The sequence below is a fragment of the Carcharodon carcharias genome, chromosome 7 (genome assembly GCF_017639515.1).
Source record: "Carcharodon carcharias isolate sCarCar2 chromosome 7, sCarCar2.pri, whole genome shotgun sequence".
NCBI classification, from domain to species: domain Eukaryota; kingdom Metazoa; phylum Chordata; class Chondrichthyes; order Lamniformes; family Lamnidae; genus Carcharodon; species Carcharodon carcharias.
In genome coordinates, this window is record NC_054473.1 from 71595796 (window position 1) to 71622786 (window position 26991).

Genomic DNA, 26991 nt, shown 5'->3' on the forward strand with positions numbered 1-26991 from the left:
TATGTTGTGGAGCCAACCAGGGAGCAGGCTATTCTGGATTTGGTTTTGTGTAATAAGATGGGATTAAGTAATGATTTTATAGTAAAGCTTCCTCTAGGGAAGAGTGATCATAGTATGCTAGAATTTCAAATTCAGTTTGAGAGCAAGAAACTTGAGTCCCACACTAGTGTTCTGGAGTTAAACAAAGGTAACTACGTAGGCATGAGGGCAGATTTGGCCTGATAAAAACTGATAGCAAAAGCTTCTACAAGAATATAAAAGGAAAGAGAGTATCTAAAGTGAATGTTGGTCCCTTGGAGGATGAGACTGGGGAGTTAATAGTGGGGAACGCAGAAATGGCAGAGACGCTTAATCAATATTTTGCCTCAGTTTTCACGGAGGAGGACACTAGTACCACCCCAATAGTAACAGGTAGTGCAGAGAGTATAGAAAAGGAGGAACTTAGAACAATCACCATCATGAGAGAAAAAGTACTGAGCAAACTATTGGGATTAAAGAGTGACAAGTCCCCAAAACCTGACGGCCTACATCCCAGGGTCTTAAAGGAAGTGGCAGTGGAGATAGTGGGTGCATTGGCTATAATATTCCAAAATTCCCTCGATTCTGGAAAGGTTCCAGTGCATTGGAAAAATGCTAATATAATGCCCTTATTCAAAAAGAAGAGGCAGGAGGTAGGAAACTATAGATCAGTTAGTTTAAAGTCTGTCATTGGGAAATTGTTGGAATCCATTATTAAGGAAGTAGTAATGGGGCATTTGGAAAGTCAAAATGCAATCCATCAGAGTCAGCGTGGTTTTATGAAGAGTAAATCATGTTTGACTAATTTGCTAAAGTTCTTTGAAGATGTGACAAGCAAAGTGGATAATGGGGATCCTATAGATGTAGTATATCTGGACTTCCAGAAGGCCTTTGATAAGGTGCCGCACAAAAGATTAATATACAAGATAAGATCACACGGAGTTAGGGGTAATACATTAGCTTGGATAGAGGATTGGCTAACTAACAGAAAGCAGAGAGTCAGGATAAATGGGTCTCTTTCTGGAATGGCAAACTGTAATTATTGGGGTGCCACAGAGTTCGGTCCTTGGGCCCCAACTATTTACAATCTATATTAATGACTTGGATTCAGGGATAGAAGGTACTATAGCTAAATTTGTAGATGACACCAAAATAAGTGGGAAAGTAAGTTGCAAGGAAGAAATAAGAAATTTACAAATGCATATGGACAGGTTAGGCGAATGGGCCAAAATTTGGCAGATGGAGTTTAACGCGGATAAGTGTGAGGTTATCCATTTTGGTCAGAAGAATAAAAAGGCGACTTATTATTTAAATAGAGAGAAACTTCAGAATGCTTCAGTGCAGAGGGATCTGGGTGTCCTCGTGCATGAATCGCTGAAAGCTAGTTTGCAGGTACAGCAGGTAAGAAGGAAGGCAAATGGAATTTTGGCATTTATTGCTAAAGGAATAGAGTATAAAAATAGGTAAGTGTTGTTGCAACTGTGCAATGCATTGGTGAGACCGCACCTGAGTATAGTTTTGGTCCCCTTACTTGAGGAAGGACGTAGATGCATTGGAGGAGGTTCAGAGGAGGTTCACTAGATTGATTCCAGAGATGCGGGGCTTGACTTATGAGGAGAGGTTGAGCAGTTTAGGCCTATATTCACTAGAGTTTAGAAGGATGAGAGGAGATCTAATTGAGGTATATAAGATGCTAAAGGGGATAGACAAAGTAGATGTGGAGCGGATGTTTCCCCTTCTGGGGCATTCTAGAACTAGACGCAATAGTTTTAGGCTGAGGGGTAGTAGATTTAAATCAGAGATGAGGAGGAATTATTTTTCGCAGAAGGTCATGAATCTGTGGAATTCACTACCTCAGAGTGCAGTGGATGCCGGGACGCTGAATAATTTGAAGGAGGAGATAGACAGATTTTTAATTTGCAACGGGTTGAAAGGTTGAAAGGGGAGAGGGCGGGAAATTGGAGTTGAGGCCGAAATGAAATCAGCCATGATCGTATTGAATGGTGGGGCAGGATTGAGGGACTGAATTGTCTACTCCTGTTCCTAGTTCTTATCTTCTTTTGTTCACACACACACAGACTATCCTTTTCAAACACACAGACTATGCTGTTCACACATACACACGTTATCCTGCTCACACACATAGGCTATCCTGTTCACACACACAGATTGTCCCATTCACACACATAGACCATCCTGTTCACAAACAACCAGACTATCTTTTCACATACACAGACTATCCAGTTCACACACACACACACAGGTTATCATGTTCAGACACACACCCAGACTATCCAGTTCTCACACACACACACACACATAAACACACAGACTATCCTGTTCACATACACAGCCTATCCTGTTCACACACAGACTGTCCTGCTCTCACACACACACACACACACACACACACACACAGACTATCCTGTTCAAACATACACAGTCTATCCTGTTCATGCAGTTCAGATACATACAAGGTATCCTGCTCACACACATAGCCTATGCTGTTGACACACATACTGACTATTCTGTTCACACCTGCAGACCATCCTGTTCACACACACACAGACATACACACTCTCCTGTTCATACATACACATAAACACAGACAATCATTTTAAAACAGACACAGACTTACCTGTTTGCACATACACAGACTATATTATTCACATGCACACAGACTATCCTGTTCACACACATACACAATCACAGATGATCATGTTTACACACATAGGCTATTCTGTTCACACATAGGCTATTTTGTTCACACACACAGAAACACAGATTATCATGTTCACACACACACACACACACACACACACACACACACAGACTATCCTATTCACATACACAGATTATCCTCCTAACACACACACGGACAATCTATACACACATTATTATATTCACACATAGAGACTATCCAGTTCACACATACACACGTGTACAGACTACCTTGTTCACGCACACACAGACTATCCTGTTCACACACACACACACAGACTAGCCTGTTCACACATACAGAACACAGACTATCCTGTTCACACATAGATTATCCTCTTGACACACACATGGACAATCCTGTTCACACACACACTACTCGGCTCACACACAGAGACTGTCCTGTTCACACAGACGATTCGGTTCAAACAAACACACAAACACACACACACAGAGACTCTCCTCTTCACACATCCATAGACTATCATTTTCACACACAGACTATGCTACTGACACACATACAGACTATTTTGTTCACACATGCTGACTGTCCCTGTTCACACACACAAGCACAGGCAATCATTTTAAAACACACACAAACTTTCCTGTTCACACATACACAGACTTTCTATTCCTACACATGCAGAATTTCCTGTTCACACAGACACACACACACACACACAGACTATCCTGTTCATACATGCACAAGCTATCCTGTTCACATACACACAATTATGTTCAGACACACAGACTACCCTGTTCACATACACAAAGCCTATCCTGTTCACACACACAAAGCCTATCCTGTTCACACACAAAGACTATCCTGTTTACACACAAAGACTATCCTGTTTACACACAAAGACTATCCTGTTCACACACACACAGACTATTCTGTTCACACACATACTGATTATCCTGTTTGCACACACAGACCATCCACACACATGCACAGTATTCTGTTCACATACACACAGACTTTCCAGTTCACACACATGCACAGTATTCTGTTCACACACAAAGAGTCTATCCTCTTCTCACACACACAAGAACACACTCTACCTTGTTCACACACACACACGACACACATGGACTATCCTCTTCACACGCACACAGACTATTCTGTTCAGACACACAAACTATCCTGTTACACACACACACACTGTCCTGTTCACACATAGAACAGTCACACACACACACACACACACACACGCAGACTCCTCTTCACTTATACACAAACTATCCCGTTCACACACATATGGACTATCCTGTTCACACAGACTATCCTGGTCACATACACCGATTATTCTGTTCACACTCACAGACTATCCTGGTCACACATATACACACACACACACACAGACTATCCTTTTCTCACATACAAGCTATGCTGTTGACACACACAGACTATTCTGTTCACACATGTCGACTATCCTGTTCACACACACATGGATTATGGCGTTCATATACACACAGACTATCCTTTTCTCACACAGGTACACACACACACGCACACACAATCTTGTTCATACACACAGACTATCCTGTTCACATACACACAGACTATCCAGTTCACACATACACAGTATCCTATTGACACGCGCACAGACTAACCTCTTCACTCACACATACATACTATCCTGTTCTCACACACATGGACTACCCTGTTTGCACACACGCAGACTATCCTGGTCACACACACAGAGGCCATCCTTTTCTCACACAGGCTATGCTGTTGACACACACAGACTATCCTGTTCTCACACACAAGCACACACACAGACTTTCCTGTTCACACATACACAGACTATCCTGTTCACACACGACACACAAACACAATCTGTTCATACACGGAGTATCCTGTTCACACACAGAGAAACACAGGCTATCCTGTTCTCTCTCTCATACACACACATTCAGATTATCCTATTCGCACACACATGGATTATCCTGTTCATACACACATTATTCTGTTTACACACAGAGATTATCCCATTCACACACACACACACACACACACACAGAGACTATCCTATTCACACACATAGATTATCCTCTAAATACACACATGGACTATCCTGTTCACACAGACTATTCTGTTCACACACACACACACACACACAGACTATCCTGTCAATTCCGAATGTGATGTGCATACACTCAGCAGCTGTCTGTGTTTACTATTTAGATAGTAGACCGCCCGCTTCTCCCTGTGTGGCTCAAAAAATGTCGTTCAAAGTGTGGCCAGTTTAGACTGGAATCCATTAATCTCGAATGCTCGGAGACCAGTTATATAATACTGTCAGTGACGTGTTTTTGTTGGTGTGTTTGTGTGCGGGGGGAAGATCTCTAGTTGCTAAGTCGCAGTTTTGCAGTGTGGCATTGGGCGATTTTGAATTGCTGCCAAGGCACGTCTATTCCAAGAAGCCAAGCCGCGGCTTTATTTAGTCAGCCTGCACATGAAGAACTTGAGCCGGAAACGTGACATTGTAGGGCCGGGCTAGGAGAGCAGGTCAAGACTGGGTGAGGCTTTTCAACTGAAAAATAACCGGGTTTGGATCTAAGATCAACGCTTCCCATTCTGATTCGCACTGCACGTCCGGGCAGTGGGCGGTTCCTGGTGTTATTCTAGTTATAAATGCAAACACGGATAAAGCATTAGATATATAATATAAAAATATATATAGTCCTTTATTAATAGGAGGCATGTGGAAATATGGAAAGTTGAGTGAGGAGTGTGATCTTTATGCTGCTTTGTAGTTCCCTCCAGAATTCCCTCAGTCCTCCACAACCCGCACTGAAAGCCCATTTTCACTGTGAAGCGAATGCTAATATTATTCCCTGTGCAAATCACCAGTCCCAATATCCAGCCCTCCAGTATTTGCACAGTTTGTTCCCCTGCTCAGAGAGCTGGCGGAGTTCCCGATCAGCAAGGAGCTGAACGCTGCATCGGTGCATGGTCAAAAAGTGAAGGATTTTCATTTAACTGCACCTGACCTGTTTGTACGCGACTTTCCCCCAAGGATTTTGAATATTCAATTGGCCTCCCCTCCGTCTTTTCATCTGGTAGCGTGGAATAATCTGGACCATGATCTTAACAGCTGTTAAATGTTGCCTGGTTGCTGCCTGCCTGGCAGTGTACTTTGTGGGATAGGCTTAAGCTTTTAAATCCTCACCCTCTCCTTCACCTGTTAAAGGACATTTTAGCTGTTGCCAGGCATCTATTCTGTCACCATTGCCAGCAGTTGGCAAGGCCTAGACTGGGATCACCAGGAGGCTGAGAAACGAAGACATCTAGCTGATGCTTCTCGGGCCTTTGGTTGACAGAACTAGAGCTGCCGGGACCCTCCCAAGAAATGTTAAAACTGCTGGAGGATTCCGCGGGTATTTTTAAGGAGCTCCCCTATATTACAGATTCTATGCGTACAGTATAGAAGTAAAATGCATCTTTAAATTGTGATCCTCCCCACTCCCAATGTTAGCGCTCAACACTAGTTAGCTCCTGGCAAGTTACAATCTCAACCAATGCTCCTGAGCAGCTCTTGCTTGTGGACTTTTTACATCATTTAAGGCACTATACAAATCAGTGTGTTGAAGTACAAGTTATCCTGTCATGGTGCAGTTGGATTTCAGAGTGGGGTTGAAGTTCCAGTTCAGGTTTCACACAGTATGAATCATTGACAAGTATGATTTATATCTTGTTGTAACTGGTCTAAAAGCGAGTTTTAACCATCATCTTTGAAGAACCTGCTCTTTGTCAACAGTGTGCAGACTTTCATTCCTTTTTGTTTCTAGCTTCTCAGAGTACGCCACTTAAATGTGAAATTGGGGTCATATCCCTGATCAGAACTACAAGTAGAAATGGGCTGCCACAAGGCCATCACTTTATTCATATGCTTTGAGCCATGAAAAAAGTTGGTGAATTCCATCTCAAAGTAGCATTTAAACTTGGTTCTCCATGGGGGAAAAAAATACAGTGTTGTTTATCTGTATAAATAGAGAAAATGGACTCCCCTCCTAACCTGAGTGCTCCATTCCAGTTACAATGTCTTGTGCCCTCTTCAATGCCCCATTCCTTTTTGTAAGCATGTGAACCAGGATCTTGAGAAACTGCATGCTACCACTGTTCCTAATCAGCTGATAACCAGATTTCTTCAGAAGCTAAAGATGACCGTGCAGTGATACAGCACCCGAATCATCTGGTAGTTCTCTTAAATATATACAACACGGCTTTTAATTCCATTATGTTATATTTAAAAATGGAAAATGATTTAACCACAATGAATTGAATTATGTGTCAGCTGTCCTTTTGCAGTACATGATTATACAATGAGACAGAATGTGGCTCCAGACATATTAAGTTTCTGCAACCGTTTTGAATGATTCTTCAAGTACATTAGTGAATTGACCATTTTTACAATGATGGACTGGTTCAGAACATATTAATATGTGTGGCTAATCGGTCAAACGTGTTTGCTGAAATTTTTCACTTGTCATTGCTTAATTGAGCAAATATTACCTGTTACAACAGTTTTAATTGTACATACTCAATTCCACAGGAAAAATATTTTATTAATCATTTTTTAAACGAATAGTAACATTTATGTATAAACAAAATATGTACAATTCAATATTCCATCTGCTGTAAGTTTCCAAAAATAGTCTGTGTACCTCTCCCTATACAAAACTAATCTTCATCTTTTTTTTCAAAACATTACATTCAACCTTCTCATATTTTCTGCATTCCAGTATTTACACAAATATAAGGGTTTACCAGCAGACCTATACCAGATGTCAGAACCCAAAAGGCAACATCTTTTACGAATGGCAAAGAAAAATAAGAGTTCATCATTTTTAATCACAAGTTGTCAAAGCATTGTGCGTTAAAGAGGCTATCCAGTAGTGACTTTGGCATTCTCAAAATCTTGACCTGTCCACCATTCACATCAAAATTTACAGCAAATTCATACAGTTCCCTCAAATGACACGCTGACATATTTAAAGTACCACTTTGTACATCACTCGCTCATACGTATGCTCACCATTACCACTCAACATCCCCTTTAAAGAGCCTGCAAGGATAGTTACTACTGACTTATCAATCCTGCAAAAACACAGGTATATACAGAAGCAGTTACATTTAATATTTGGTGCTTTTAGACTGGGTGGGGTCTTTTAGCAGCATATCAGTGCTATAGGAAGGGCACAAGTCATTTCCTTGGCTATTATTACAGCAGAAAGCTTAAGCAGCATCTATAATTTCACCATTTACATTCATTTCATAGACAGTGCATTTACACTTCTGAAACTATATGAAAACTTTGGAGGTTTCTTTTAGCTGGAAAAGAAGAACAGTTAAGATAAAATGTTTTTTTTTTAAATCCATTGCACTTTAAGCAAAGGCTTCACATCTGAAGGAATCTGCTGCCCTTTCCCTACAACTGTGAATGAATAATGGTCGCGACAGTCATTTCAAACTGTTTACACTAGCTTAGGCTACAACCGTTGGAAAATGGCATCAAATCTAACTGTAAACACTAGCCATCCTGGGATTATGTCATTTCCAAACTAGTTTTAAATTGAGATTTTTTTTCATGTAAACACACGAGATCAAAGTTCCACTTAGGAAAATAAATCAGTCTTTGGTTTCCACACCCAAGGGTGGGACTTGTTTCAGGGCTTGGATCAGAACAGACGTGTCCATCGTGGGAGATATAGAGACAGGTGATGCTCCCCTCTGAGGAATTAAGAGAGGAGAGAGTTTATCAGGGCTCATCAGCCCGGTCAGTGCAGCCGATGCAGGAATCCCAGGGTACAAGACTGGCATCGAGGTTGGGTACCAACATTTCTCCAGCATGGGCATGTATGCAGCAGCTGCAGATGGGGGCAGTAAGTAGAAAGGCACACACAGAGGAGGCGTGTGATGCCCTAGGAAGCTACCCACAGCCAGGTCTCCATTAGCAATATGGGTATCTTCCTCAGACAGCTCCATTCGAGCTTTCTTGACTGGGGGCTCCTCATATTCTTGTTTAATGGAGACAACCCTTTCCACCAAAGGGTGCTTCAGCTCGGTTTCTCTCCTGGGGCTCTCCAGGTCGTGCTTGGAGTCATTTTTGTCAGGCTCGCCTCCGTACCCACTATCGGTGTCGGTATCACTACCGCTCTGCTCACTGCTGGCTGGACAAGTCCTCTGGATTACAGGCACACAGTTTTTGCCCGGCCCTTCAGCCCCACTCAAGGGTTTGGACCTGAAATCTCCTTCTGGGAACCGCATTGAGGTCTGCCCTATCCCGCTAATATATCCCCCAGTGTGGATGTCTGCTCCCATCTTCTGAAGATGATTTATCAAGTGCACAGGCTTCACCTCTCTCAGGTTTTCATGCTTTGCCAGGAATTGCAGCACTTCTTTGGCACACATCTGGAAGCCAGACTGAAACATCTCATGGCTTGATTCAGATGCCTTAGCTGTCTGTTCACCTGAGAAATAAAGACATCTGCATTAAATCGACTGACATGAAGTCATTCCTTTAAATGTAAAAAGACAAATCTGTAACTACAGTTAAGGATCTGTGTAGTATTTTACAGTTTCAATCTTCTTTCAGTGTATATATTCCAGGCATGTCTATAATTTAACTTTGAGAGTACTGTGGCTGCCATTTTTAGCCGATCAGAGTTTACAATTGGCAGCCTGTTTGGATTCTGGTACATGATGCAAGTTAAAGTTCCCACCATGCTTTATTAATAGAAGCAGGGGTTCTGAAACAGCTCAAAAGCTTTAAAATAGCATGTTTGGGAACACTCGAATGTCTGGACAGTGGAAAATAAATAAAATCAGCTGCATTCCTACCATCATTTTGGACTGCATCAACCCTGTCACCATGACAACAAGTTGCAAGGCTTGAAATTAAAGTTCAAAGCCACAAAAGGAGATCAGTAGTTGACAGAAGTCACAAATCCATTAACGTTATTATACCAAAAGTTTAAAAGCATTATAATAAAACCTATGAAAGCATAAATGAACTGAAGCAACCTAATATTTCATTTTATTTACAAATAATGGATAGAATCCAAACGCCATTGCCTGGTGATTTCCAAGCCCGAACACAGCACTTACCGATTTGCAGACCATTCTGCAGGGCCAGTATTTTCTGTTGCTGCTGTTCAATGAGGCCAGTTAATGTCTTCACGTGTTTCAAGGTGAGCTCAAGCACCACAGCTTTTTCCAAATGTCCCAAAGTCTGGAATGAAGATGTATGGATTATTAACAAAGGCACTTCACTTATAGGGGTTAATGACGTGGCATCCCACTAATACAGATTCACACACAGACAGATGTAAGGTCAGTTTGCATCTCACACCCAACAAGAACTTGAGTTACTGAAGTACGTAAATTAGGGAATACACAAGCATTCAGAAGCCCTATATCTCACCACATAATAACCATAACTAAGTGAATAGTACCTAACCATTAAAAAAACCTTATAACTGGACAAGTAATATCTTACTAAAAATCCCATCCCACATTGATGTTGAATGTACTATACCAGTGTGAGTTTGCTGAACAGTATATATTAGCAAAATCCTGCAACACCCCCCCCCCCCCCCCCACAACCATGTAAAAAATATTTCCTGGAACCATTTTATTGGAATAATATAACATGTGTTGCCAAGGAGCAGCATTCACAAACTAACCAGAAAATCCCAGGCGTGTATGATAAGCAAAAGAAAGAATTTCATGACACCCCTCCCCATCCCGCACTCACCACCCACCGCCCCCCCCACCCACCACACAGATTATTTGCTTCATCTATTCAAAAGAACTAATTTTCCTTATTTTTATTCAGATAAAATTCGGAACCTTCTCCCTCCCCAAATGATTTTGGATGTTCGGTTTTACTCGAAAGCAAAACAAACAGGGCGAATTCAGTTTACATAAACAAGGGACCACCCACACCCCCATCCCCCCCCCCCCCCCCGAAAAAAAAAATTGAAAGGCAGTCAGACGGCGCCTTTAACACTGTGAACCAGTTATGCCAAAGCACGTTTAATTTCGGCGTCTCTTACCGTCAATTTAAGGTGTTCAGGAAGCATGTCCTTTAACTGAGCTATGCATTCATTAATCCTATCACGTCTTTTCTTTTCTATCAGTCGGTGTGGTAATTTATACGTCTCCTGAGATTAAAAGAAATAAGAGTGGGTTAATAATTGTCATGGCTTTTGCATAGGTCGCGTTGCAATGTCACGATTAAAAATTCCATATAGATAATAATCCGGACTCAGCATTGCCCACATACAAGAGGATAAAAGGGACACAGTACCTTGCTGTCGTCGCCTCTCTTTAGTCCTCTTTTAGCTTTATAAACAAACATGTGAGAGAATTCCATTCTGAGGGGAAAAGAGAGGCAAAAAATAAGAATGAAACTAAGGCGCTGAATGTTTTTTTTCTCGATTAAAACAAGCTTTCAGTTTATGATCAAAAAAAGAATAAAAATTAAAACCCGTAGGCATACCCTTGCATCTCGTTGTTTTCAAAAGTTGGGATTTTCGGCAGACAAGGAGGAGGCTGGGCAGCTGTGATCCTGTCCATTTCAGTAATTTTGTTGCTTTTAGTTACTGCTGGCTGCCTGGGGTTTTCCTTTTCCTATCTATCTGTCTCTCTGTCTGTCTGTCTAGCTCTGTCTCTGTGCTGACTGTGATCAGCCTGAGTTTACTGCACCACACTAGCCTGCCTTTAATGAACGTGTGGGTGTACAGGGCTACGTGTTCAACCCTGTGACTCCAGGCACGTCCTTGCTCTTACAGTAAAAAAAGAGCTCCAGTCACATGAGACTCACGTGTACTGGAGGCTGCTCACATCCCTCGCTGTCTAATCTGCCTCTCCAAAACAAGACGGGGTGGGAAGGACATCAGATATAACATTTTAAAAAAACATGGATAAGGACGATTCATCAGCCTGAAGACTGGAATGCTGCATGTTGATATTTTGTGTGTGTATATATATATATATAATCAACATTTCTCATACACGTCGCTGCGCTCCGAGGATGTGACAACAGGAAGTGATTGGTTATGAATCGATAGTTCTTCAACTGATAATTCTAGATTGGGTTTTCGTGTGGTCAGTTCAGTGAATCGTGTAGCTTTCTGGGTATTGTAGTAAAGTCATCCGACTTTTCTTTTATAGGTCATGTTTCCTAACACAGCATATGAAGCGAAGCAAGACTGTAATCCCCCGGCTTTCTCCGCCAAACGCAGATCAGCCACAGCCCGTGGACCCTGCAAAGAATAGTTTCCCTTTTAAAGGAAAGGGTTGAAAGGTGTTAAACATTTGCCAATATAACACTGCATTAAACCCATTGCTTTCTAATTTATATTTAGCTTTCAACCTTTAATAAATATTCCAAGTCGGTTTGGAATAAATCCGTTTTGTGCAATACACAGATTGCCCGGTTCTGTCTCTGTCGTCTCCGCTGTGATAAATATTGTCTCCGCTGTGATAAATATTGTCTCAAGTTTCAATTAGTCAACGCTTTAGTTTAAATTTGAGGGGCGAGAGGATCGAATGTGGAAGGTGTCCCACTGAGCCTTATATATATGTATATATATAACCCAAGCGGCGGGATCATTGCACAGTAGCCCGAGCCTCAGACGCTTTGCGGGTTTTCAGGCAAACAGTTTAATTCAGTCTGGCCGCAGGGTCATCGATCTGAGAACCTCAGCGCCGCGGGAAACGTGAGCAACTAACATGAAATTAAATCAGCCTCAGAGAGCGGAGCAAAACCAGAAGAGACACCGAGGAAAATGCTCTCGCCTGGCGTCTCTCAGCCCTCCTGGGTGGGAGAGGCTATTTCACTGTTTATTTTTTTGGTGGGGAGGGAATTAGCAGGGGACATCGTGATATTTTTATCCCTTGCTCGAAAATGGTAGCTCGTTTAGCTCCGAGCTCATTTTAAGGCGGGCCGGCGGGGGGTGGGGGGAGTCCATTTTAAAATTAACCCCGTGTTGGATGAGGCTGGGGTGGGATTGCGGATTGAAGAATTAAGGTGTGTGTGTGTCTGTTGGTTTTTTTTTCCAGGGTTATCCACTCCATGCACCTTGGCTGCTCAGCTGCCTGCTGAACTTGGCCCCGCCTGTCAGCGTGTGCGGGGTAACGTGAGGTCCCCTTGGCACAGCCAGCGAGTAACACACAGGCAGCTGCTGCTTTTCAGGCTAACCATGGGCACAGGAACGTGACTGAACACAGCAGTCACACAGGTCACTAAACCAACAACACGGAGTTTCACAACCTCACCCCCCTCCAATTAAAATAATAGAGGACCGGTGAATGGGAGATGCCCTTGGTATCTCAGTTATTCCTCCCCCCACCCTTATTGCTGTTATTCAAATATCTTTATTTAAAGGCACACCTCAAAGGTGCCGGGTCTCCGAGTTGCAAAATCGGCCCAGGCTACCTTTAAGGGAGGATCAATTCACCCATCACCTCATCAGGAATTCTTTGCAGGATTTCTTGAGAGATTTCTGCCTTCTCGGTGTCTGTAAGAGGGGAAGGTGGCGTTTTATTTGAAGAAATACAAGAACGTGTTTGTTTCTGGAAGAAAAGCAGGGCCAGTCTTTTCGAAGAATTACAGCAGTTGTCTAGCCTTTCAGCTTTCTCTCTAAAATTCCCATACCGGGGGTGGGGGTCATTCGTAGTTGAATTCACGTGAAATGCACGTTCCTACAAGCCTTAATTCTTAAGGTGGAAAGGGAATTGTCCAGGATGTTCGCTATTCGGCCAGAGATGCGCAGAGAACATCTGTAACAAGGAGTCACAGTAGCAGGTTTCTGCCCGCTGCAATTTTGCGCAGCTGTGTTACGAATTTTATCTCTTGTGAATTGGCTTGGAACCAGCAACCACTAACTGGAGTTGCCAACTCTGATTGGACGGATTCCTGAAGGCTTCATCACATGACCTACAGCCTTCCCCAGTCAAACAGCCTTTTTCTCATCGCCAATTTAAGAAAAAAATTATGTTCAAAAACCAAGTTTTATTTTTCATGATTTGGCACTCCAGTCGCCTGGAACCATGTTCAATTCCTGGAGACTCCAGGGGAAACCTGGAGAGTTGGCAACCCGAGGTGTGGCTGGGCAGGACCTCCCAAGCTGCAGATCTTCCCCACAACCCTGAAAATGTCTCCCTTTTAAGTGCGTCCCCAACTCTGACTCAAAGGTTATTGCAGAATCTGCTTCCCCCCGCCCCCCCAAACCCTAATGCATTCCAGGTTGCGAAAAAAATTCTCATCTGCCCTCTTTATAAAGGTCTAGAGAAGGAATAGCGTGTCGCCAAAAATAACACCAGTTGGACAGTCCAAGCAGACTTGTGTGTTTAGTTGACTTGGAGAAGATTATGTTACAAACTGTTGCTTATAACCCTCACCTCACTCCCTGCACCTTTTAAAAGGTTCACTCGCCCCTAACCACGTATTTACAGCCCAATCCTTGTTTTCACAGGCTCAAACTTACTCTGTAGTCACGGGTATTTTTTTTAAACTCAATGGACAGGACTTTCTCGGGGACTTCCAGCCGCTGCAAACGTGTCAAAGTCTAGCCACATAAAAGTAAAAAGACGAAACCATTCCCAGGCTCGGTTGGCCAAGACATAACGCACTATGATCTCCCTTGTTGCAAACGCTTTCAGCGGCACTCAATGTTCCGCCCACACTCGAGGAAAGTGGCGAAAGTGTTCAATTTCCTCTTCTTGCTCCCAGGTCACGGGGAATCTTCAACCTGCTGACTGGGAGGAGTTTGGATCTTAATCAGAGCCTGTTCCGCCCTCAACAACTCCTTGCCCCCCTCACCCCTTTCCCCCTCCCCCATCACCAATGGGAATTTGGTTTGTACAGGACTCGGTAGATTCGCTGCACACACAAAGCACCCCATTTCAAACCATTTTTCCAACGCGATGCAAATCTTGTGCTTTTATTGCAATGCATGAACATCTTGCAGTCACGGGTGCCCGAACGCAGGGGGAAATTGAGACGCCTCCTATTTAAAAAGGGCATGAAACCGACACTCAACGCAAGTGAAGCGTCTCCGCTTCAAGCCGGGCAGCTGAGGGACTGAATGTGTACAACTAGGCACCGAGCATGTGAGACCACTGTAGATTTGCCTCCCCTAAGCAGTGTAAACCACACCATGACCACGTGAGAATCACATTTCCCCCCCCCATACAGGTGCTCAGCAATATATCAATAATTAGTTACTTATTAACATATATATATATTTCCTTTCTTTCGAAGAATTGTGCCCTGTTGCAAGCAACATTGTTTCTACCCTTTTGATGTAAATAGAGACTTGTAATCATATAGCCTCTCTCACCACTGTACATGCCAACTCAATGTACTTTACAGCCAGTTTAGATACTTCTGCAATACACCTAAATGCTGTAGCTGCAAGGGCAGATTGGAAGCTGGAAATTCTGCAGTGAGTCACCTCCTGACTCCCCAAAGCCACTCCACCCAAGGCACAAGTCAGGTGTGTGATGGAATGGTTCTCACCTGCCTGGATGAGTGCAGCTCCCACAAGACTCAAGAAGCTCAACACCATCCAGGACAAAGCAGAATTTGACCATCTCCCCATGACTTTCAGTGGAATTACCATCACTGAATTCCTCGCTATCATCATTTCTAGGGATTAGCATTGACCAGAAACTGAACTGGACCCGCTGTGCAGGTCAGCGGCTCAGAATTCTGTGGCAAGTAACTCACCTCACGACTCCATAAAACCTGTCCAAACTGTCTACAAGGTATAAGTCAGGAGTGTGATGGAATACTGTTCACTTGCCTTGACGAATGCAGCTCCAACATCACTCAAGAAGCTCATCACCATCCAAGACAAAGCAGCCTGCTTGACTGGCATCCCATCTGCCACCTTCAACATTCACTCCCTCCACCACTGACACCATTTTTCCAACGCGATGCAAGTCTTGTTGTGCTTTTATTGCAATGCATCGAACATCATGCAGTTACGGCTGCCCTAACGCCGGAACGATTTGAGGCGCCTATTTAAAAAGGGCTTGAAACCGACACTCAATGCAAGTGAAGCGTCTCTGCTACAAGATGGCACTGCAACTCTCCAAAGCTTTCTTTTGACAGCACCTTCCAAGCATGGAACTTCTAACACCTAGAAGAACAAAGGCATGGGAACACCACCAGCTCCAGTTTCCCCTCCAAGTCACTATTATGGCTTGGAAATGTGACCCTGTTCCTTCATAGTCACTGGGTCAAATCCTGGAACTTCCTCCTTAAATAGCACTGCGAGCACCTTCACAACTGATTGAAACAGTTTAAGACCTACAATCACATTCTGAAGGGCAATTGGGGAAAGACAATAAATCCCATCCTTGCTAGTGACACCCACATATTCAATTAACAAATAACTTAAAATTGACTTTGTAATGGAGAAAAAAACATCCACAACAATGAAATGCTCAATCCTATCCTTCAGGCACTAGCTCCTTGCCCAGCTAAATTTTCAAATGTGTTGAGCCTCCTCCTGTGCCTCAGGAAACTTGCTATTCTGATGTGTGAGATTGTTTGCATGTGGGTAATTCCATTTGATGAGGGTCTGTACATGAGAAATCAGCGCCTTATGTTTCTCAACTTATGCTGCCAGGCCTACTGGTGAAGCACCACCATTTTCTAGTTTTGTTTCAGATTTCCTGCATCTCAGTTATGGCTCAGTGAGTAGCACCTTTGGGTCACCAGATTGAGAGTTCAAGTCCTGCTCCAGGGACACAAGTACAAAATGGAGGCTGGTGCTCCAGTGCAGGACTGAGGGAATGCTGCAGTGTCAGGGGTGCTCTCTTTCTGATGAGAGTTTAAACCTGACTACCCTCTCAGCTGGGTGTAAATGGCATTATTTGAAGAGCTAGGTGTTCTCCCAGGTCCTGGCTAACATTTATTTCTCAACCAACATCACTAAAACAGATTATCTGGCCATTTATCACATTGCTGCTTTTGGGATCTTTGGGTGGTGGTGGTGGTGGTGGTGAGTGTCCAAATCTTGCCTTCCACTGACATCCACTTTCCTCAGTTTCAGCAATGGTCAGTTGATGGTAACTCTAACCTATAGAGGTGGCTCAGAGCCTTAAAATTAAAATACATTTAGTAAATATACTTTCTTTAGCAACAGGTAACTTGTTCCGGATGTTTAAAAAAAGTATGTACTAACCTACAACATGGACCAATTTGGAACAATTATTTAACAGTTTGCCATCACAACAGTTCACCAGTATTAAGTCCCATATATGGATATCAATAGGTAAAAGTATAGAAATACCAGAAAAAAAATCAAAGAACTCACACCAAAGCAGCTTTATATATTTATTAAATAGCTTTTCTTATGCATCTTACAACTGTCAATACCACGCTTGACTTGTATAATATTAGTGCTTTGTGTATATTTTCTGTCATTAACACTACTATCTTGGTCACGGACTTGTCTGCCATCTGTAAACTGAGGTACTTATACAAAACTAAACTAAGGCAGCATATATACAAAATTTTCCATTCTTCCTTTCTCAGCTTCAAAGAAAATAAACAGGTGGATATTCATTTAGCAAAAGACAATGTGGCTCTTCACAGGTAGTACATTTCAGTGCTCATCTACAAATGCAAAGTTATATTGAGTATTTGCATATTCATTAGTCATATTGCACAGTCAACTTACAAAAATAGGACATTAAATACTGGTTACACAACTATTTTTCTGTACATACAAAAACCTCTGCCCTACCCATTATCTTAACCAGTCGGCTCTTCAAATGTGCTTTTTTTTTAAAATTATACAACCCTGCTGCTTCCAAATGGAGACCTTTAAAGAACACTTGGAATTCCTTCTTTGGCAGCAATGGAAGCAGAATATGCCAACGAGTGTGACAGAAAATGGTTCCTTAGGGATCTAGGTATAGTAGCAAGAAACCTCAAGACTAAGTGTCAATTATTCCTATGGTGTGCACAAGTAAACATTTTGATGACTTATACTGGTTCAGTAGTTGGGTGAAAGATCCTGAGCCCATCTATTTCGATCCAAAGTGCCGTCAACTGATCAGGCAGGTTGCTGTGGGTTAATGTTCATGTGTGGAGGATGACCAAGGAGGCCGATTCGTTGCTTCTGCTTCCTTTGCTCGGTCATCTAAAAAAAACACACCAGACGTTCCATTAGAATGTTGCTTCTTGAGAAATCTATATTCTCAGAAACACAGCATATTAAAGTGGCCTGGAGGATTTGAGTCAGATGGTTTACATTGGCAGATCATCTGATAATGGAATGCTCATCCAACCTCCTGACATCACTTGTATCTGGCCAGCTCAAACAGATTACTTCAAGTAGGGAGAGGCTTCTATTATTTCTCGTGTGATCCACGATACATATTAGTGGTGTGAATAAACAGGCAAATGTTATTATTGCAGGTTATAATTGCACATTCTAGTGAGGCAAATTATTATAATCTAAAGAGAAAACAACACTGCAAACAGCTGCTTAATTATAATACATTAGCAACAAGCAGTTTACATTTTTGCAGGATTTCTATATGTGCTATTATAGGTTTGTACATATCCTGAGCTTTTGTAGTACAGCAGATGCAGCTATCTACATTACCCCAGAGAGGCTGTCTGTTAACAGGGACACTCTTCCTCATTCTTTAAATAGTTCACACACTACATCCAAATTAGCAGGCAGTCAAAGAGTGGAGCCATTGTCCCCTCTTGGGAGCTGGTGCCATAGATGTTATGTAGTCTTCCCTAGCATCACACATTTCATACTTCATTCAGCCTGAGATCTTTTAATGAAGGGAATGGGGAGGATGGGGGATTCGGTTAAAATGATAGAAAAAGAAAATCAAGCAGAGACTTAAATGGAGCTGCAGGTTCAGGTCTGGTTGGAAAAAAATAACCAAAGGGAATGTATGGATGGACGTTTATGTGTGGAGGTTGAAATCAGTAAAGTCTTTATTGGTGCTAGCTAAACTCAAATGCTCTCATTTGTTCAACCCTCTCATAAATAGCACAGAATAGGTGAACTTTCTGTCTTAGTGTACAAGTCTTCTTGGAATGGAATAGTCTCAAAACTCTTATAAACTTGAACTGCTAAATCCAATCAATCAATAATGCTTCCTACAATTATGTATCCAATCAACTACCTGGCACACAGTCAGGGGAGGCTCATTGCATATTGTTCATCACCCTTGTCATCTGCATAAAAAGGTTTCCATTTTCCTCGTGGTTCCTGACCAGCTAGGACTACTTTTCCTTTACAGAATTAGCTGTGAGCTAGCCTCTGGGGTTTTGGGAATGCAAAAAGGCAGAGACTAGGAACGGAAGATAGCAGGGTGATAATATTGCTGGACTAGTAATCCAAAAGCCAAGGCCAATACTCTGGGCACATCGGTTCCAATCTAATCCCATTGCGGCAGCTGATGGAATTTATTAGTTAATCTGGAATTGGAGGTTCGTTTCAGTAATTAGTAAGTAACTCACCATTCAGTAATGGCAACCGTGAAACTATCATCGATCGTTTTAAAGTCACTACTTCCCTAAAATGCGTGAAATCTGCCATCCTTACCTGGTCTGGCCTATATGTAACTCCAGACTCTCAGCAATGTGGTCACCTCTTAACTGCCCTCTGAAATGGCCTAGCAAAGGGCAACAAATGCTGCCTTTGTTAATAACACCCATATCCCACATAAGAATAAGAAATGCCAACTTCCCACTTTATTTGCATTTAATGCAGATTTTGAGTGTTAGTGCTTAAAATGATAAAAGGTTCAGATAGAGTAGAAACTATTGTAGAAACCATTTCCTTTGGTGAGGGAATCAAGAACAAGGGGACATAAAATTGGAGTTGGGTCATTCAAAAGAAAAATCAAGGAACAATTTATTCACACTATAGAAATCAGAAACAGCCTCCCCTCCCTCAACACACAGACTTATGTTCAATGTGGGTCTCGAGGGCTATGAAGCAAAAGCAGTTAAATGGAGTTGAGGTGCAGATCTGCCATGATCTAACTGGATGGTGGAACAGGCTCGAGGGGCTGAATGGTTTACTCATATTCCTATGAGTCAGAGGTCTACAGCACAGAAAAAGGCCCTTTGGCCCATCGAGTCAGCGTCGGTCAAACAAGTACCTAACTATTCTAATCCCATTTTCCAGTACTAGGCCATGGCATCGCAAGTGCACACCCAAATACTTCTTAAAAACTATGAGGGTTTCTGCCTCTACCACCCTTTCAGGCAGTGAGTTCCAGATTCCCACCACCCTCTGGGTGAAAAAAATCTTCCTCACATCCCTTCTAATCCTCCTGCCCCTTACCTTAAATCTATGACCCCTGGTTATTGATCCCTCCACCAAGGGGAAAAGTTCCTTCCTGTCTACCCTATCTATGCCCCTCATAATTTTATACACCTCAAGCATGTCCCCCATCAATCTCCTCTGTTCCAGGGAAAATAACCCCAGTCTATCCAATCTCTCCTCATAACAAACTCTCCAGCCCAGGCAACATCCTGGTAAATCTCCTCTGCACCCTCTCCAGTGCAATCATATCTTTCCAAAATGCGAATTCCAGGACTGCACACAATACTCAAGCTGTGGCCTAAACAGCGTTTTATACAGTTCCAGCATAACCTCCCTGCTCTTATAATCTATGCCTCGGCTAATAAAAGCAAGTACCCCACATGCCTTCTTAACCACCTTATCTACCTCTCCTGCTACCTTAAGGGACCGATGGACATGCACAACAAGGTCCCTCTGATCCTTGGTACTTCCCAGGGTCCTACCACTCCGTGTATTCCTGTGCCTTGTTTGTCCTGCCCAAGTGCATTACCTCACACGTATCCGGATTAAATTCCATTTGCCACCGATCAGCCTATCTATATCCTCCTGTAATCTAAGGCTATCATTACTTACCACTCCACCAATTTTCGTGTCAGTCTGGAAAATTACTGATCAACCCTCTTACATTCAAGTCTAAATCATTTATATATACCACAAACAGCAAGGGACCCATCACTGATCCCTGTGGAACCCCAATGGACACAGGCATCCAGTCACAAAAATACTCCTTGACCATCACCCTCTGCTTCCTGCCACTCAGCCAATTCTGGATCCAATTTGCCAAATTGCTTTGGATCCCATGGGCTCTTACCTTCGTTATCAGTCTCCCATGCAGGACCTTATCAAAAGCCTTGCTGAAGTCCAAGTAGACTACGTCAAATACATTGCCCTCATCTACACACCTGATCACCTTTTTGAAAAATTCAATCAAATTGGCAAAACCATGCTGACTGTCCTTGATTAATCCCTGCCTTTCCAAGTGTAGATTAATTCTGTCCTTCAGAATTGCTTCCAATAGTTTCCCCACCACTGAGGTTAGGCTGACTGGCCTGTAGTTCCCTGGTTTATCCCTGCCCCCCTCCTTGAATAACAGTACCTATGTTCCTGGATGGAAACATTTAAATTGATGAGAGACTGATGTTATATTGCTTCCCATGCTATTTCGCAGGGATTCCCCCAATTAAAACTTGCGCTTAACACAAGCTGTTGTAAGAGACCAGGGGACATACCCTTCAGATTGAAAGATCTGTAAAAGGGCAGCCAACAACTTTCTACATATCTCAGGTAATGAAATTCATTTAAGTTTTTGGTGCAAATAGAGCTGAGAGGATAGAGAGGCTTGTTGTGACAACAATCAGCCAGCCAAAAGCATCACTATCTTGGTCGTTATTTATCCCTCAACCAAGATCATTAAAATAGATTATCTGGTCATCAGTAGATTGCTGTTTATGAGACCTTGCTATGTGTGCAAGTGGCTTCTGCACTTCCTGTATTCCAGTGACCACACTTCCAGTTCTGAAGAAGTCATATTGGACTCAAAAAGTTAACTCCAGTTTTTTTCTCTACACAGATGCTGCCAGATCTGAGTTTTTCCAGCACTTTCTGTTATTATTTTAAAAGTACTTCATTGGCTATAAAGCGCTTTGGGACGGTCTGAGAACATGAAAAGTGATATCTAAATATACGTTTGTTAATTGTGATTTTGAGAGTGCAACTTTCCTCCTAATTTGCTGAGAGCACCAATTCTTGGGCAGCAGGTCTGCCTGATACTCAAGCTATTTAAGGAGCTGAACCCAGAATTACAGTCTTCAGCCAAGATTAAAGTTGGGCATTTATAATAGGGTGAGGGGGATCGGGGAAATTGAGGCCAAGTTCTCTAGGCCCAATAGATTGCATTGCTCAAACTTCTTACCCCTAATTTTTTGTTATTAAAGAAAACAAAGAATGCCCTTGACTCTATCAGACATGCAATGCCTGACTCTAAATATCAACAAAGCAATATTTCCTTTTAAAGAGCACATGGCTGTGGATAAAACCTCAGCATTGTATTCTCCTGATATAAACAAGGGGTAGAGTTCCAGGCAAGAACTTCGGTGGCACATTGACTGTTCTAGCGACTGTCCAAAATGAAATGGATCAAACAGCAGCACATGAACCATTGAAAAGTGATCTATGCAAGAAATCACAAGTTCAAATGGATCAGATGCCAGTTAGTGCAAAACTATATCCATGAGCAGGACTTTACCATGGACTTTGGAACCCGAACTTTAGGATGATTATGGGGGCGGGGGGGAGGGGGGTCCCCGAACTCTCAGTTGTCAGCAGCAGGGGTAGCTCAGCTATTTTTCCCCAGAGGCAGCTTCCTAATTGGTTGTCTCCAGGCTTAGGTGAGCTCCTGGTTCAAAGAGCTGGCAGCTCTGGGTCCTCAGCAATGCTACAGGGAGAGGGAGCATTGCTGAGGCAGCTCAAGGATCAAGGAGCAAGTAGAAAATGGTAAACCAGAGAAGCAAAGCATGGCAGGCTCCTCTGGAAAGGCCTTCCCTGCCCACAGAAAGGAATGGTCTGATGTTAAGAGTTGGATTTCCTGTTTCTCTCTTCTTCTTTAAGACACACCTTAAAACGTACCCACCTATCCTAATGTCTCTATGTAGTTTGGCATTAAATATTGTCTGATAACAGTCCCATGACGTGCTTTGAGGTGTTATACTGCTCTCAAGGTGCTCTGTAAAGGCAAGTTACTGTGTTGCTGCTGTTACCTGCTACCTTCCATGAAGCTGGATGCTTCCAACTGTGGCAGATCATGAGGCTGCCAACAACTGCCATGTGAACCAAGTCAACTTGGTGATTTATACAGTAAACACTGAAGAAAAATGATGACTGAAGAAAGGATTATGCAGTTACCATGGCTCAAATGGATGAAACATCTCCACTGAAGAGAAAGATTTTCTGAGAGTCAACAAAGTGCTTCCAAACCTATCATTAGGAAAGAAAATTTGCACTGTTTGACTCTGTGATCGGAAGAGTAATACTGTGCTTCATAATGCACCTCACCTTTAGGGATATGCTTGAGCAGACACTTTTACCTTTTTAAATGGAGGTGGTTCTCAGGAAAAAAAATAGATCTTGTTACATTGTTGAATAATTCAAGTGTGATTTTGAGCCATGAAGGAAGGCAGTAGTCAAATATCAAGGTGAAACATGGCAGAGCTCCATTTAGTGCATTTATGTCAAGACCATCTTGACTGGTTTCAAGCTACAGTAGCATTTTAGAGCCAGCAATGCATCAACAAATTCAACAGGTTATGCTGATGACCAACAAGAATGTCATTTTGGCCAAACTCCAACTTATTTTGGTTTAGCTGCTTTAAATGTTTCTCACCAAAACAAAATGGGTTTCAAACCCATTTGCACACAGAACAGGGGATTATCACATTCCTTTTACTCATAAATCTCTCTCAACCTTTCCCGGATGCCCACATCTCTGCAATTTGGGTGCAATGCAACAGGTCTGGAAACCAAAACTTCCTCATCCAATAAAAGGATGCCAAATTACTGCCTGTATTCCTGTGAATGAATCAGACTCCTGGGACAATTAAGATTACTTTGAAGACTCCTATTTAACAAAGATTGGAAATTGCTGAAAAAAGCGACATGCTATCAAAGCTTTATGTTTTGCATTCATCAGGATAGGTACAGAAGATAAACCAATAGTAAAGGGAACAACAATTTATACTGCATGAAAAAAGAATGTGGTTTGGCTGGCAAGTGGACTCTGATTGGTAGAAGCATTGTCATGGAAAATGCAGCAGAGAACTGTTAACTGCCAAGATTTTGTTTCAAATTCAAACTAGGCAGGTTGACTCTGATTTGTCAAGGCAGTTTATACAATGCTTCTACATGAGTCCACATGCCAACCAAATCAGCACTCTCTTCTTATGCAGTATAAATTGTTGTTGCTTTTTTTCATTGGTTTATCTTGCGTAGCTATTCTGATGAGTGCAAGACGAAAAGCTTTGATAGCATGTCTCTTCTTTCCACAGTACTCAAGACCTGTACCACCAGAAGATTGAAAACTAGATGTTAGGATCTGCATATAGTGCTTCTTTCTGAATTTTACATTTTTGAGGAAGAGTAAGGTTGCATTTGAGGAGCAGGTCTTCTAATTTTCTGGAATCAGGCATTGTGAAACCTTAATCCAGTACTGGCTATGTCATCAATCCTTCTTGGATTAACAGCACGGAACAACCTCACCAACAAATCTTGCAGCACTAGAATGAGATTTTTTGCAACATCTCAAAAGATATTTCTGATGGACGATAGTGGGAGATACTTGGTCTTGAAGTTGCCTCACAGTCTGGGGAAGGCCTCCAAATTTTGCAATTATTACGGAACACAGGACTTATGAAAATAGTGAAAGAATACTGTCAATCTACGTTTCCATATTGAGTATATTTTGGGATTTTCTCCAATCTGTACACATCCTAAAATGCAGGAAAATTTTCAATGTACTGTTATTTTGAAATCAGAGTAAAATTAATGCCCCAGCTCAAGTAGAAATCTACTTCCTTTGATAAGATCTAATTATATGGACCCAGCTAGTGTGGGCTGCTTGTAAAAGCATTCTGGGAGGTGCCATTTTAAATTTTTCTTGAAAGTTCAGGATAATCCCCAAAAATTCTGAGGAAGTAATATTCAGTCAGTTAGATCTGAACCTGGAAATTCTGAGATGCAAGCTCCTGCCAAGTTTGATTCCTTGGGCTGCAGTCCACACCACCTTCTCTTGGGCACTGGCCACAGGTTGCCAGTAGTTTGCTTTACATTTTGTACATTGCCAATAAAACCCTATCTATTGGCATCAGGTGCAAGAGTAATTATGACATTGCTTTCTGCTAATCTCTCATACATTGGTTGGAAGAAGCCCCTCATTTCAAAGTGCCTTAGAGAAAAAAAATAAACAGATTTGTGTTTATTTGCTGCCTTTCACAATCTCAGGATATCCCAAAGTGCTTTACAGTCACTTCCATGGTTAGACAATGAAGAAGCCCCTTCACAAGGCAAATCTTGCATGGTCAAGGAAACCAAGTCAAAGATGATGCAGCTCCTGTCAGCAATTTGTCCCTGGGTCATGACAGCAACATTGGGAGTTGTCATTCATCAAGAAGCCCATAAGCTCTGGTACAGGAGTAACTTCCACCACTACTTGTAATCAATTGGCATTGAACTGCCACTGCCCACAATAGTCACAAATCCTAATTTCAGCTGAGTATCAATTAATGCAAGGAGACAGTTTCAAGTGACAAATGAGTGACTTTTTCTGTTCTTTGGATAGGTATTAATGTAAGTAGACAGTTATATGGCTTTGGCTCAAAGAGATTTTGAGAATATCAAGAGATTTCCTTTGCTACTTTCCGAGCCTTCTCAGTTGAATGCAGAGCATGACTCAACTACAATTATCCTGTTGAATTGCTTTGTTGTATGACCTCAACTCACCTGCACAAATCTCTGTCTGACCTGGAGCTGATGCTGTACCCTGGAACTTAATGTTTCTTTTTTTACAGAGAAAGCTTTTAGACAGGTCTTATTGTTGAGTTACATGGGCTGCTTAATAATTGAAAGAGTCGTGAATGGAATGAATACTGTGGAATCACCAAAGAGCCTCAAACCAGACTTTAAGAGACGGGGGAGGGCATCAATCAAGCAGCTGAAATGGTCTGGCTGAGGACACTACCTTGAGAATGTCCTCTGACAACTACAACCATCTTTCTCTGCATCAGGATCAACCAATGAAGAATACACCTTTGACCAGACTTTTGAGACACTTTGATTTCCGCTAGGGATGGAGGATAGGATTTTAAAAGGGAGAAAGTATTTAAAATTCCACCCCCCCCCCCCCCCCCCCCCGCACCCCCTCCCCCCCACCCCCTCCCCCCCACCCCAAAAGTCTATAAATTGACAGAGGAGCTCATGACATGATCTGTCTAGGAACTTCCAGGTTTTTTTTTAAAAGCATATCCATATATGAAGGGGTAGAAATTAGTTTGGGCCCATTTGAGATTTGGTACCACACAATCATTAGACCAAACTAAGATGCCCAAGAATTGATAGAAATTGGACCTCAGGTCTCATCTATATACTCAGGCTGAGCTGTCAGTGTGGGAGTTGTCTCCACGGGCAGGTTACCTGGCATTAAAAATAAATTGAGGGTTGCTACTTGAGGGGGGCTCTGGGAGAGGGTGGAGGTAGAGTCAGGGGTGCTTTCTTACGCCTCTTAGCTTCACATTTCAGATTTGCTTTTAAACTGAGTCCAATGAAAATTCTGTTTTGTTCTTGGACTGAAACTGGAACAGATTTGCATGCTGCAATTTTATTCCAGAATTACTTATGAACTCTAGTCAAACAAGTCCCATCTATTTTTGCTTCTCATTTGTGTTTTTCATGTACAGATCATCTGTTTTAGCAAAAGGAAAAGAAAATGTACAGGATAGGAAGATTTTATCAACCAAAAAAAAAAACTAGCCTTTAGTAGTCCTGTTTTTATAGCCCCCTGCCCAGCACATGGAAGTGAGGGACAGACTAGGCCATGACCAAATCGGCCTGCTCCAAATATGGCCACCAGGACTGACAGATGCAGGAATTTACATTAATGTGAAATGTAAATTAATTTACTTAACTTGCACCACTTCACATTTTGGAGTTGATGGAGGAACTGGTCTTTAAGTTATTAAAACGCGAATTGGGTTCATCAAGTACCCTATCTGAAGCTTGGAGACAATTCCATCGCGTGCCTGCTTAAGAATGAAAACGTATTTAAAATCTATGGTGGAGTATCAGTCAGATCTTGAATTTTAAACCATGTCTCAGACTAACATGCAACAAAACCAC

General features: G+C 42.3%; 2 protein-coding genes across 8 annotated transcripts in view; both read right to left on the reverse strand.

Annotated features, from left to right (window-relative positions):
* Positions 1 to 7287: 7287 nt before the first annotated feature.
* On the reverse strand, positions 7288 to 11672 carry bhlhe40 (basic helix-loop-helix family, member e40). The gene is made up of 5 exons (XM_041192182.1): positions 11247 to 11672; positions 11055 to 11121; positions 10801 to 10908; positions 9851 to 9974; positions 7288 to 9213 (listed from the first exon to the last, which is right to left on the reverse strand). The coding sequence occupies exons 1-5, from the start codon at positions 11321 to 11323 to the stop codon at positions 8372 to 8374; spliced, it is 1218 nt and encodes a 405-aa protein (XP_041048116.1). The 5' UTR covers positions 11324 to 11672; the 3' UTR covers positions 7288 to 8371.
* Positions 11673 to 17086: 5414 nt separating this feature from the next.
* The window catches only part of itpr1b (inositol 1,4,5-trisphosphate receptor, type 1b), a 492964-nt gene continuing 483059 nt past the window's right edge, over positions 17087 to 26991 (reverse strand). For all 7 annotated transcript variants that reach the window (XM_041191125.1, XM_041191131.1, XM_041191128.1 and 4 more), the window contains one exon: positions 17087 to 17910. In XM_041191125.1, the coding sequence (XP_041047059.1) occupies positions 17824 to 17910 (87 nt within the window). In that variant the 3' untranslated portion in view covers positions 17087 to 17823. The remainder of the gene's footprint in view (positions 17911 to 26991) is intronic.

Excerpts from the sequence above, each read along its gene's own strand:
- bhlhe40 (XM_041192182.1), bottom strand. The coding sequence starts at position 11,323 with ATGGACAGGATCACAGCTGCCCAGCCTCCTCCTTGTCTGCCGAAAATC. Across the intron at positions 10,909-11,054 it reads AGAGAGGCGACGACAGCAAG|GAGACGTATAAATTACCACA; the intron begins GTACTGTGTCCC and ends TTTTAATCTCAG. Across the intron at positions 9,975-10,800 it reads CTGAACACCTTAAATTGACG|ACTTTGGGACATTTGGAAAA; the intron begins GTAAGAGACGCC and ends TCTTCATTCCAG.